The 14,137-nt window shown below is 49.8% G+C and overlaps 1 protein-coding gene across 1 annotated transcript; it reads left to right on the top strand.

Moving 5' to 3' along the window:
- Positions 1-4,386: 4,386 nt before the first annotated feature.
- On the top strand, positions 4,387-11,287 carry LOC100904774 (ATP-binding cassette sub-family A member 2). The gene is made up of 20 exons (XM_018640891.1): positions 4,387-4,457; positions 4,536-4,724; positions 4,800-5,539; positions 5,748-5,958; positions 6,199-6,401; positions 6,497-6,644; positions 6,742-6,941; positions 7,103-7,271; positions 7,362-7,601; positions 7,705-7,805; positions 7,983-8,136; positions 8,282-8,407; positions 8,517-8,777; positions 8,878-9,108; positions 9,207-9,366; positions 9,460-9,604; positions 9,688-9,875; positions 9,993-10,196; positions 10,292-10,478; positions 10,701-11,287. The coding sequence occupies exons 2-20, from the start codon at positions 4,541-4,543 to the stop codon at positions 10,947-10,949; spliced, it is 4,101 nt and encodes a 1,366-aa protein (XP_018496407.1). The 5' UTR covers positions 4,387-4,457; positions 4,536-4,540; the 3' UTR covers positions 10,950-11,287.
- Positions 11,288-14,137: the final 2,850 nt, after the last annotated feature.

The following is a 14,137-nucleotide window of genomic DNA, read 5'->3' on the forward strand; positions in this document are numbered from 1 at the left end:
ATCGATCCGCGACTCCCATCGGAACCCTTGCTCAGTTTTCGCATCACCGACTGCCCGTGTTGATTCCCGCAAGGATGGTCAGACTTGAACTGCGAGTTTTCGAATCCAATGCCGAATCAGACGACGATTGGAAATCGTAAGTCGTTGATATTAGCAGCAGCGCACTTGCGAACCTCCTCCGCGACCTTGAGTGATGTTGTTTCGTCTAAGTACTCGATTATTCAGTTGCGGATCCTCGAGAAGACAAGAGTCGTCATCAGCACGACGGTAGTTCACACAGGCAGGGTTGTGCAGCGCCCGGAACTCTGAAGTAAGATGGCTGTACTCAGCTCTTGCCTTGTGGACTCCTGGGGAGGCCCTGTCGCCAATGCGTTTGAATTTATTCGAGGCTGACTCGTAGCACGAGATTCATTGGAGGCCTCTGCCAATCATTCCTTCCCGCGCGAGAGTCCGGAATCTCGAAAGGCCACGAGCAATACTCGGAACCGTTGTGAGTTCATCCGTTAGGACCGCTCGAATGTCTGAGTAGTCGGGAGAACGATGTCTCCATCGCTCGGATCACGCTTGCATCCTGTCACTATACGGTGCATAACTCAGCGGTGACATGCTATTTGCCTGACAGACGATGGCGCCCTCTGGTGTGCGTAATGCTCTTGTCGGCTCCAAGGATCAGCTGTTTCATCGGGGTGGATATATTTCGTAGAGAGATTCGGAGAAAGTCCCACCGGAATGTGACCATCGACAGTTCCTGATAGAAGTTTATTCCCCCGGAGTGGGGTTCTGCCGACGAACCGAAATGGCTTCCTTAGACGAAGAAATTCAGTGAGTTGATCATCACGCCGCATTCAGATTTGTGCCAGGGGAGAGTCGGAATTCGAGTACATAGACTGTATCGAGAACTGAATAAACATCAGTGGACAAGACGCAGTGCTCTTCATCGTGGGTTAGAATGATATTCGCGAGGCTCGTTTAAGATCTGCGATATCCGCGGGAAGTTCGTAGATTCCGTGATTCGCGGCCGTAAATCGTTCATAATCCTGTTTGATTGATCAGCTGAGAGCATTCCGCGGCTGGCAATTGATTTCCTGCGGCAGATTTCCGTGAGAGTGGTTTCATTTCCCGATAAAATGTGGATGACGTCACGGCTCTCCTCAGGTCAGGTCAACTAGTCGAGGTGGTCAGAATTTAGATTATGCAATGATTATTCAAGCGCTACCCGGAGCGTTTGGACCAGAGAAACGCTCACGCCTTCCACGTCTCCAAGTCCACTTACCGTGCTGTTCTCTGTACATGACCGGCGTGACCACAGAGCATTGGGCGTTCCTGGAACTGTCTTTGATACCGGATGCGTCAGGGATCCGTGGGAGCCGAATCGGAACCGCTATGCATAGGCGCGGAAGCTAGTTGTAGCGTCTTTTTTCCGGTGGCATGTCTCACGATTCGAGACGAAGCGGAGCTCTCGACTGAAGTAGAGCTTATACGATTGTTTTCCGCACCACGACCGCTGAGGATTTTATAAACATTTTGTAGTCTGAAGGAATCGCTAAGCTTATTCTTCACATTCAGAATAGACAGCTCGAATAGCTGAGCTGCTGCTCGACATAGACTTTGACTTTGTGCGGATCGATTCGATTTGGCGAACCGAACGAATGGGACTCACGGGAGCCATGTCACATTACGCCAGCTTATTCCTCCCTGCAGATTCCTAATACCGGACGATGATCCTCCGGAAAGCAGTTGGCTACACAGCTCAGCGAAGGTGAGATCTTTGATTTTCCAGAGCTTTTTGAACATATCGATTCTTTTGAAGTACGACTCTGTGTAATCCTGAAGTGAAGCTCCGGGCGAAGTGTGCTCCTCGCGTAGGTAGAGTCGACGGACGTTCGGTATTTGTTTATCAATTCGTACCGCGGTTGCTCCGTTAATCTTCGACGCTTTCTTAAGTGAAGGCGGAAGGGCTATCGCTCGAACGCCGTCCAGACCTGCGATCGTTGGATAAATCATGAATATGGCGCTCCCTACACTCGAGACATTCCGCTGTAATTCCATAGTTTCGTGAGACCTTTTCGTGTTCGCTCGCAGCAATGCCAAGATACGTAGACTTTGACGCGGTCTCCTCTCTTGTCGGCCGCGAGTTTCAGTGAACTCTTAGCGAGTGGCCAATGATGCTGCAAGTGCATTTGATTCATCGAGAATGACTTCTTTCCAATAGTTTCTTCTGTCGTGTTCTCGCGAGCCTTAAGCGTAAGTGTGAGCATGTTTTCGATCGACCGATGTGTGGCATTGAACTCATCATTGATTGAGCTCTCCAGATACCAGTATTGTGATATATCAAAAGAGGTAGTTCGAATGTAGAAGTACCGACAAGTGCTACGATGCCCCGGGAACACATTCTGCTCGTCCTGACCGCGAAGTCGGAGGGGGAACTCTCATTCCTATCCGAGAGTCTCTCGAGCGACGTCATATTCCATCGCAGGAAAAGTTGCCCGAGCCGGCATCGAGCCCTCTAGATAAAAGCGGAGCATGTGATACGAAATCCGTAGGTCTCTCTCTCTCTCTGTGGGGAATGCCGAAAGAGATCCCAAGGCCACGGCCCGTAAGCGTCCCGCAGTATGCGATCCCGCGCCAAAGTCACTGGAAGCGGTAGAGCCAGAAGGAGGCAATGAGCGAAAGGAGACAAGCATTCACAGAGAGTAGCCATTCGCGACGAATCAGCTCGAAGCTCAGCAGTCAGCCGAGCTTCGCCGTCTGAAAATAACTGTTTTCCAGGCTGCCATGGGGTACTTCCATCAGTTGTACGCCTTCCTTTACAAGGATATCTTCATCCGAAAAATAAAGAGACACTATATATTCGCGTTCCTCGAATTGGCCCTCCCGATCGGACTATTAGGTGGGTTGCCCTATCAAACGGATTGCCTCATCGAAGGATGTATAGTTCGAGCAATGCAAATGTCCCTATTCGGGGAGCTTGGATCTTCTCCTGGAAGATTACCTATTTCAGGGCTGTCGGTGTACATGCGGAATCGGGGAACCATCGGAGCCCCGCCTGTCGTCAGAGGACCCGAGGCCTTGAAGCCGTCGAACAGCGAGTTCCTGGTGCTGGGAAACGTGACTGTGGCCTACGCTCCGACGACTGATTTCACCGAAAAACTCATCGGTTTTCTTCGGACCCGTTTGATCGGGGAGAATTTTAGTACGAATTTCGAATAGTCGCGGCGAGAGGAAATAGCGAGCTGGAAGAGACAAGAGATGCACACGCCGAGGACAATTTCAGATTATTCCTAAACCTTGCAGCTGCGCGCAATTTCTCTTCCTGGGAGGAACTCCAGATCGATATCGCTTCCAGCAATGACACCTCACTAGCCTTGAATTTCGAGGGGATCACTCCCGAGAAGCTCAATTATACATTCAGGTAACCCTTTGCCGAGCCTGGACCGTGGATGCTTAGATCGACCTTTGAGTTTGAGCTCCCGACGTTTCTTCCCTGAGTCTATCACGGAAATCTAGTAAACGCTCAATCTGATCACATACTGAGACTCCATAATCGATGGAGCTTCTCACCAATCAAATTGAACCTCTTTGCAGCATCGACTTCCCAGAGCAGAACAGTCGGGAACTGTATCCTCAATCTCTTGGACCGAAAGCTGTCGAGTTATGGAAATTGGAGAATTCTGTCACCTATCCTCTAATTTGGGCTATCTTCGAATTTTATGTCGATTTCTACCATCAGAAGGACCTCAAAGCGGTGAGCCCGATAGAAGAGATATACATATATATGATGGGAGAATGGGGATCGTGGAGTACAGAACGTTCCTCCCTCCTCACCGAGGAGAGCTCATCGGGGATTCAAATATTTGACTCCGAATCTTCACTACGAGAAATCGGTCGAATTATCGCTTCTTTCTCGTTCCAGTACACTCTCCAGCCGATGCCAGTCGGCGAATACCTGGACGACAGAAGTTTTCCGAAGATTATCCGTTATCTAAGTCAATTGTTCCTCTTTTCGTGTGTCATCTTCGTGGGTTATTTCCCGGTACAGATAATCCAAGAGAAAGCATCGCGGATCCGGGTGGGTGGCAGGAATTCACGACTTCACGAGATTACCTGAATGAATCGAAGACTCACGCATGAGTCGAACTCCTCTAGCTCATGAACCGGGACTCAATTTTTGAGAGTTTTTGGCGGAGAATCAGGTCGTTGAGCTAATTTCGGAGTCTTGCAGGAATTGCTGCGGATGATGGGCCAATCGGAGGCAGTCTACTGGCACGGGCTTTTTCTCGTCGGATTTCTGTGCATGGGTCTCATTGCAGTCGCTACGGCGATAACTTTCGCTATACCGTTCGCGGGTTATCCGGTTTTCGTGAAATCGAACCCCTTCCTGGTCCTTCTACTGCTCATCGTCTTTTCGATCACTACGATACTCCTGTTGATCCTCGTATCCGTTCTCTTCAATGGACGTAAGTTTGACTGCCGACGGGGATTCCATTGTCGTCCCGTTATCTCCTTTGGACTAATTCGATTATTTCCGGTTGCAGCGGCGATGGGTGCTCTCGTTTCCATCCTCTTGTGGTTTGTCGGCATAATTCTCAGCTCCGTGTGGATGGACTCCCAAACTTCGAACAACTACACCTCAATCGGGGCATCCTATAAACTTCTTTCGCTCTTCCTGCCCCCCTGTGGTTGTTATTGGACCTTCAAACTCATCGGATTTTGGGAGCAGGCAGGTTCGTGTCGCGTCCTCGCTTTTGAAGTCTCCCCTCGTAAGATCTGGATGACTGATGTCTACTTTTTCTCGCCAGATGTCGGGGTGCAATTTTCGAACCTGGGCCAGATTGCGAGTCCTGGCGACAATATCACCCTCCTGCAGCTGGTTCTCGCCCAGGTCGCCATCTGGTTCCTCTACGGCTTCCTCATCTTCTACCTGGATGCGATCGTGCCCTGGCAATACGGGATCCCGAAACATCCCCTCTTCCTCTTCAGACGGTCATATTGGTCATTGAACAGGGAACCGTCGAAGAAGGCTCGACCGAGCTCCTCCGAAAATCTCGAGATGTTTGAAGCGGTCTCGGAATCTCTCTGTGAAACGGTCGTCGAGCTTGTGAACGTCACGAAATACTTCAACGGGAAGAAAAAAGCTGTCGACGATCTGTCGGCTAAGTTCTACAAGAATCAAATCTCTGTCATTCTCGGTCACAACGGGGCAGGGAAGACCACGACAATGAACATTTTGACCGGCTTATTTCCCCCGTCGTGCGGGAACATGTACATCAACGGATACAGCGTGCAGGAAAACACGAAGAAAGCCCGCGAGAGCGTCGGTTTGTGCCCCCAACACAACGTCCTGTTCGATGATCTGACTGTTGTTGAGCATCTCCGATACTTCGGGATCATGAAAAATGCGGAACGCGTCGAAGAGGAGATAAACGAATTACTCGATAAATTCGACTTGACCAAGAAGAGATTCACGCTTTCCAAGGATCTTTCCGGCGGAATGAAGCGGAAATTGTCTATGGCGAACGCTATGATCGGTGGTTCTGAGGTGAGTCCTCATTAGCGATTGCGAATGACAGAAGAGCCCCCATTTTCCGCTTAGATTTCCCTCTCCGCACACCCCAGCAGTTTCCGTCTCGTCGAATGTTGCCATGTCATCTTCCCAGAAAAATCTCCCCAGGGAGACTTTGGGGCACCTTTTCCCGATGCATTCTCCCTCGGGTCTGCTTATTGATTCTCTCCACCCTATCCATCAGATCCTCATCTTGGACGAACCAACTGCTGGAATGGATCCGCAAGCCCGTCGCGCCGTCTGGACAATTTTGCAGGAAGCTCGGAAAACCCGCTCAATACTTTTGACGACTCACTATATGGAAGAAGCAGACGTACTCGGTGATCGGATCGCCTTCCTCACGGCTGGGAAGCTGCGCTGTGCGGGCTCTCCAATGTTCCTGAAGAAAAAGTTCGGTATGTAATCGCAATAAGCCCGCAGACGATGTGGAATGGCTTCTTCATTCCCGCGGAAAATGTTCCTTCCCCCTTACGTCGACAGGATCCTCTCGGGACTCGCTTTGCATGCTTAATTGATTGAAATGTCAACCATCCTTGGTAGTACACATTCCTTCATATACAAGAGACCCCATGCGCGGGGGCGATTCCCCCATTTGTTCATCCTGAAGATTTCATTCTGCTATTCAATCCTCGCAGATACTGGCTATAAGATGAGGGTAGCGAAAGCCTCAACAGACACGGATACCCGTCTGACGCTCAAAGCCATATCCACGTTCCTCGATGGAGCAGTTTTGGAATCTAATACTAACCAAGAGTTCTGCGTGAATCTCGGGTTTCCGTCGACGGAAACTCTCGTTCAACTGTTTTCTCACCTCGAAGACAGCAAATTACAGCTCGGGGTGAGAATATTCACGGACAAATTCTCTTTGTGAGCGATTTGTAGGCTGCTCGTAGCGAAATTCCCCGACTATTACGAGGTTTTTGAATCTACCAGATTGCCAATCTCGGGGTGTCCGTCACGACTATGGAGGATGTTTTTCTGAAAGTCGGAGCCGCCGGCGAAGACAACGCCGGCTTCGAATCTTCACGAGTATCCTCCACTAGTAGCAGCAGCAGTCTGCATTCGGACGTGGAGGTTCGAGGTAGGCTCCGATTCCACTGTACTTCCTCCGTAGATCTCCGAGTCCGTTCGTGAAGACTAAGTATATTCTCTGATCGTGAATCGAACTTCGAAATTAGTTCCAGACGCTTTCCCGAAATTCATCCGCCTCGAGGGGCCAGAACTTTTCTTCTCACAGTTCTCGGCATTGTTCGTCAAGCGGTTCAACACAATCAAACGAGAATGGTGGATGGCTCTATTTCTATTCATCCTCCCGGTTCTGCTCACGGTGTATTTCTGTGTTTTGGACGAATGGGCTTACTCAACTGAAAATGAGAGCGTAAGTACTTACATTATTTACGCTCAAGCCCGTCGAGATGGGATCATCAAACCGGAACAGCTCTTGTGAAGCGCTACCTAAGTATGACTTGGCGACTTTCATCCGATTGAGTGTACCGTGCGGAGCCGCGGTCAGACTTACGGATGGCGGGTCTCTTGCAGGACATCCACTACTCCCTTGGTGGCCTCTATGGCCGGACTGAGGGCTTCATAAGCTCGACAGCGGACAAAAGCGATCTGTCTCCTGTTCTGCGGAAGTACATGACGCGAGAAAAAGTCGATTTCGGCATTGTACAATCGAAGAATTTCACGGAATACCTCATTGAAAAGTGTGAGTGCAGAAACCTCATCGAATCTTTCAGGAGGCCCGTATTTTTTTATTCAGAGTGGCATAATTCTCATTCTCCTCTAATATCTGTAGCCTATGAGGATCCTCTGGGGTACAGAATAAAGATGATGATGGGCGTGGATATAGACGAAAAGAACAATACCATCGTATGGATAAACGAAGGAGCTTATCATTCGGGACTTTCGATCATGCTGAGCGTGCAGAGGATGATGTTCGAAATAGCTACCGGGAAAGAGCTGCACCTGGAAGTAACTTCGCACCCGAGAGACGGATCTCGATTCATACTGGACACGATTCTCAAACTCTTCTGGGGTATGGATCTCTCTCGTATCGGTTCCGTCTCGAACGGCGGCTTCTCCATTTATTTCCAATCTTATTCAGATAATTTGATTACTCTTAATTTCTATTTCCACAGTCCGCATCGTCTCGGTGTTCCCGATATCCCTGGCCGTTGCTTTCCTGACCTGTTCTCTGATCATGAACCCAATACAGGAGAACATTTCGAAGTCGAAATTGGTGAGCTTTCGTAGGACCCCTACGTGTCCTATTGGCGTCGCTCTTACCCGCTTCGTCCGTCAGGGGAGCTGCAATTTCCTCTTTCCTTTCTGTTCCCGTCCCTCTCATTGTCAACTTTGGCGAACGAAGCCGAGAAGGATTCCCACCGGGCATGATTTATCCCGATCTATTCCGCAGCTTCAACTGATGTCCGGTGTCCATCAAGTGATTTACTTCGGCTCGAGCTTCGTGTTCGATTTCGTCCTGTTGCTTTCATCGGTCGGAATCATGATGGCGACATTACTCATCTACAACCCTCTGACTTCGTTCACGATATTTGCCGACACCTGGCGTGAGTGCACAGATGTGGGTGGATGCTCCTCAGGGCTGAATCCATACGAAGCATGCTTGGCAGGCTGCTACGAGCGCACGGCAGTATTTGAGCTTCTGATGAATTCCCTGAGGTGGAACGCTCGTCATTCTGAACTTTTTCACAGAGGCCGTCTTCTGTCTACTGATTCTCTACGGCTACGCCATGATTCCGCTGTCTTACATACTCGCCTACATCTTCAACAAGCCCTCGACCGGATTCATGTACTTACTAGTTTTCAATGTCATCACGGGTGAGTTCCGGCTGATCAAGCTCTTTTCCGTATACATGTACATCCCGTCGGGGACATTGGCATTGTCGTGGCAGGCGCGTTCGAGTTGTCTGACCAAGTCGTTCCACAGGCTCAATAGTCGTGGTTGTCATGGCGCTCTTCGACATGCTGTCAATTTTGAACAATGATGTCTTCAAGTTCGATATCAATGCCATCAATATCTCGCTGCACGTTTTGAACTACGTGCCGGCCTTCGGCGTCGTCTGGGGATTCGTCAATATTCACGTGAATGGCTTGGCCAAGTCGTTCTGCGACACGACGCCTGATACGATAATAGCGAAGTACTGCCCCACCAAGATCGAGTCGTACTTCATTCGACCTTGCTGTAACAGTGAGTTTCGCCACATGAGGAAGATATATGTCTCTCCTCCTGTTCCGGGTCCCTGCTTTCGCCCATCACTCAGATGTAATTGATTCACGATTTGTCCCAGGATGCCCTGGTTCCGACTCTGATGAGGACCACTGCTTCGTACACACCTCCCCATTCCTTCTGGATGAGAGAGAAGCGGCAGGATTTCAGATGCTGGCACTTTTCATCATGGGGACCATATCCTTCCTCGTTCTGATTCTGATTGAAACAAACCCGCAGTATCTCTTCTACATAATTTCCAACAAGTTGCGGAAGAAAAAACGCGCTGGCGCGCTTTCCGCCACGGGTACACGTGAGTCAAACTCTGGGACGGAACGATGCTCGGAAGAGGTTTTCTGATAGGCTCTCTGCTTCAGATGAGAGGAGTGCATCATTTTCTCGTTTGAATAGATCTCGACATGGAGGACGTTGATGTCAAGACGGAACGGGAGATCACGGATAACATCATGGCCGTTCCGAATAGCCGCGATCGGTCGGATGAAGCTCTCATAGTTCACGGGCTGAGTAAATACTACGGGTCCTTCCTCGCTGTCGACAACGTTACTTTCCGGTAACACACCATCGAGTCCACGATCAAGCCGAAGAATGGAAATGACAGTTGAAAAGAATCCTCGCTAGAACTTGAATGATGCCTCGTTTCTAGGGTACATGATGGAGAGTGCTTCGGACTCCTTGGAGTAAATGGAGCAGGGAAAACGACGACTTTTGGGATGCTGACTGGCGATCTATTGATGAGCAGGGGTAATGCCTTCATTCATGACTCCGATGTGAAGACAAGTCTGCGGAAGGTGAGTCGCTCGCACCTCGGGTGATATCGGTGAGGAGAACCAATAGTCATCGGAAAACTGTCACTAACATCATCGGCAAACAGTTCCAGAGACACATCGGCTACTGTCCGCAGTTCGATGCCTTGATCGCCACCATGACGTGCAAAGAGCTGCTCCAGCTCTTTTGTGCCCTCCGAGGAGTCCCCAGACACAACACGAACGAAGTGGTCAATTTCCTCATCGATATTGTGGATCTGACATCCCATGCTCATAAAACGGCTGGCTCATACAGGTAGGAAATACCGAGGTCAACTTCCGTGGGAGAAGCTCCCCCGACGGTGCGACGCGCGCCGTGGACTTGAGTTTCGTGGTCGTAGCGGGCTTCGCTGAGATTTCATTCTCATTACAGCGGGGGAAACAAGCGGAAACTGTCGATCGCCATCGCCATGATCGGTAATCCTAGGGTGCTGTTCCTCGACGAACCTACTGCCGGAATTGATCCCTCGGCGCGTCGGAAAATATGGAACGCGTTGATGAGAGCGCAGAAAGATATCGGCAGCGCTGTTGTCCTCACCAGTCACTCAATGGAAGAATGCGAAGCTCTGTGTCACAGGTACCAATCGGATGGGCTCAGCGCGCTATTTGCTCGGTCCGTTTATAAGATTTCTAGGAACCATTCAAACTCGACATGTCGCATTCATTTTGAAGGCTCTGCATCATGGTCAACGGACGCCTCCGATGCTTGGGTTCTACTCAACATCTGAAATCGAAATTCGGCGAGGGATTCACAGTCTTGATCAAGTTACGAGCTCGTCAAAATCATGTTGCGTGCGAGGTCGTCCATACCATGGAAACCATGTTCCCGAAAAATGTCATTCTCCGAGAGCATCATCAGGTAGGTCTCTCGCGTGTCATCGTGATCAGGTTGAATCACGATTGGGAGAGTCTTCGCTGCGGATTTTCCTAGTGAACATTACCCAAAGCCTCGCGATGACCTGAGTCTGAGCAGGGCATTCCGAAAACGGTAGCTTGACCTTTGCGGGGAGTCGAGCTCTTTAAAGCACTGAAACGCTCCCTGTGTGGTTTCATCGTCCTGATAGCTCGCTCGGTGTTTCAGAGCCTGATGCATTTTCACGTGACGGATACATCAATCCGTTGGAGCACCTTGTTCAGCAAAGTGAATGAAATCAATTTGAGGTTCCATTTCGAGGACGTCTTCGTTTCGGACACGACCTTGGAACAGATATTCCTTTCATTCGCCAAAATGCAGAAAAACGCCGACGAAGACGAACATAGTGAGTCGGACGCGATTGACGACAACCTACCGGTTGAAGCATCGTCCACCATTCTCAATTACCGATACTGAATCTTGCAAGCTCGGCAACATCAACCCATCCAAGAACTCAATCAACTCATTAGGCTGAGTGTTGAGTTGTAGAAAAACCTTCGTTTACAGCTCACGGCTGAGGGATCGCCAAGATTTTGTTGACCCCCGCGCCCCTCAACTTCTTGCTGCTATTCAGTATCTCTTTCTCGAGGATACAGACAACTGCAGCCTTGTTGAATTCTTGTGGCGAGAAACTTGTCGAATGATATGTGATGAATGTGTCTAGTCCTAGGAGTGATTGTTGAAATTAATATACTGAGAGTATCTGTACACATTGTGAGAAAAACTTTTTTTGACTGACCCTAATAAAACTGAGTCAAATCGTTCGAATCGTCCGTTGTGGCTGTAGTGGCTCATCCCGTATACGTATATGCCCTCCCTCAAGTATCCTTCTCTGAGGAGAGAACTTTTAACTCCGATTCCGCTCAGTGACCCGCCTCAGATGGGGCGGGTACGTACTGCATGTACATATGACTGCAAGGAGTAAGATATGTTTGATGTTATTCGATATATTTCAATAATAAGACAGGACGGATCCTACGAGACCGGGTTGACTTTATTGTCGAACTGCAGAATTATTGACACACAGGAGACCATTCCCGCGAAGAAAGTTATCGTTGTAGACTGTCGCAGAACGAACAAACCGAAGATCGTGGCTGAATCCCGGGCCGCGTCGAAATCGAGGATCGTTTTCAGGTTCGAGATGAGAATATCATCGTTCCCTTGCCTAGTGATGCATGAACGTCCAATATTCCCGTACTGTCCGCTGCTCAGTTCCATTATCGTCTCCGGGGCGGAACGCGGAGAAGAAGCTTGTTCTTGAAGAACGAGCAGAGCTGTGTCAGTACACGATTGCAGTTTCGTTATAATGAGTGTGCTCGCGGACGAGAGCGCGATCACTTCCAACGAATAGTGGATGGCGGGCAGGATCCAGGCGATTATTTCGAACGTCCCTCTGTGGATCACGATCATCGCTACGGATATCAGCGTAGCTTTGAAAATCTTGCAATAGATTTGAAGCGCGAAGAACGAGAATATTTCGTTGACTCTTTGCACTTTTCGACGGAACGCTCTCTTGAAAAAAATCGCAGAATTCGGAAACGAGTCGACGTGCAGATTCGATCGCAGCCGCAGCCGGAACTTTTCAATTTCGTCGGACAGGCCCAAGACCGCGATGAAGTATAAGAGCACTGCGAGATGCCATAAGATGCGCGAAGGCGTGTACATCACGATAACCAACACCCGAACGTGGGAGAATCGCATCGGATCCTCCACCTCCTTCAGGACTGAGAATACACAACGGCATACCGGAGAGATGAAAGCAGCGATTGTCAGGCCAACAACGACGGAGGCTCTTGCCGGAGTCCCGCGCGTACTCACGCTCAGGGCAACGTCGTACAGCTCACGCTCGAATTTCACGAGAAGAAAGTACGTATACAGCTGCGACACTGCGTTCAAGAGGTTCAGAGCGACTCTCATATATTGCGCGATGCTGAAAATACGGAACATGGTCGGCCAAAAGCGCAAAAGATAGATTATCAGGCCGAGCTTACTCCCAACGACGAGTGTCCGCGCCGTGTAAAGGAACGCACGATGACGAGGGCTGCAGTCGAACGGATATTTGACTCGGATACCGCATAACTCCAGGAATGAAGTCACAAGCCGCAGTTCCGGAGGGAGCAACATTTGTCTCTTTGAAGCGCTCCGGCTGGCACTCCCATGGACGATCGAGGTGGCGGATGACACAGAAATGCAGAGATCGTACGGTCATGTTCCTTCCCGTAGGGTGGAGTCACACGATGTCGGTTTCAGGTCGAGATAGATTGCGATGTGCTCATCAAGCGCTGCTGATGGCCAGCTCCCCTCCTTGTGTTAGAGCCATTGTGCAGTGCGAGGGGGAAATTGAGTCATGTCCAATGTCCTAACTGGCAGTATTGAGAAGCTTCGTGCCGACTCATTCTCAACTCGAGCTCCTCTGTGTGGGAATCTCCGCCTCTCCTGTCATAGTAGCCGTCATCAGGGATTATTGAAACAAGAAGTTGCCAATCCCTTGACTCGGCGGAGAGAACTTCGGCACCATTGAGTCAATCAAGTACGGCGTGGGTCCTTCTCCTGTGCAAAGCGAAAAACATCCGTCGGAAGAGTGGAGTTCAGATCCTCCAGGTGATTGAGCATGTTCTCGGGGGATAACTGTTTATGACTACACATGTACTTTCGCGACGCCTTTTACACTTAGAATGAAACTCTGACTCGCTCCTCTGCTCCTCATTCCCCCCTAATACCTAAGACCAGGGATTCCAAGGTTTATAAGCATGGTATCGAATGATCGAGACCGATACCTGGAGGAATGGCATCGCTTAGAAGCGGGTATCCTCTTTGCCCAATGTGGCTTGAGGGGTTGGCCCCTCAGTTCTAGGGGTTCGCATGATATCCAGGCGCTTGGACGCTGCCTTTCCGGGTTCTGCTATGTATCCTCTCGTGATGCTACGTTTCCGCGCATCCGATACTGGGCTGATCTAATGAATACATTTATTATCCGGTGATTCATTGATGCTCTGGTTGGAGAAGCGTCTACAATTCAGATCGAAGAATTTCGAATACTGGCAGCAGCGTGCAGCGCTCAATGGAGATGTGGACGAGCTTGTTGGGGCGAATGCAACATCCATAAACGGGTATACCATGATATAATCTACGCACGGCGGAGCTCCCTTCCACGAGTCAGTCAAGTACGTGTTGTGTGCCCTCCCTCCCCGAAGATATTCCTCTTGCTATGGCAACAGTGTGGCTTTTCCTTCCCTCCGAGGCTGCCGCCCTCACCGATAAGAGTGAGGGCATACTTCATTCGCACATGCGCACGCGGAGATCTCTCGCCTGCTAGAGGGCCACCGTGTTTGTGATCTAGCAGGGCCGATTCACCGTACCCTCCGGATTTGAAAAAAAAACGTACGCCTCTACCGAAATCTGGCATGAATATAACGGAAGTGCTGCATCCTAGATTTATATTATTCGGTAAGCTCCCCGAGTGAAAGTTTCGCGCCAGAGCCCTCCGAAACCAATCAGGTACGTGAAGAGAACGAGTTCAGCTGTCAAACCAAAAACACGAACCGTTCGATCAAGCGATTCTTACAGTGAATCTCTCGACTCACAATTGAAAAAGCCGACGATCC

This window comes from Galendromus occidentalis, unplaced genomic scaffold, assembly GCF_000255335.2.
Source record: "Galendromus occidentalis unplaced genomic scaffold, Mocc_1.1 scf7180000077511, whole genome shotgun sequence".
NCBI classification, from domain to species: domain Eukaryota; kingdom Metazoa; phylum Arthropoda; class Arachnida; order Mesostigmata; family Phytoseiidae; genus Galendromus; species Galendromus occidentalis.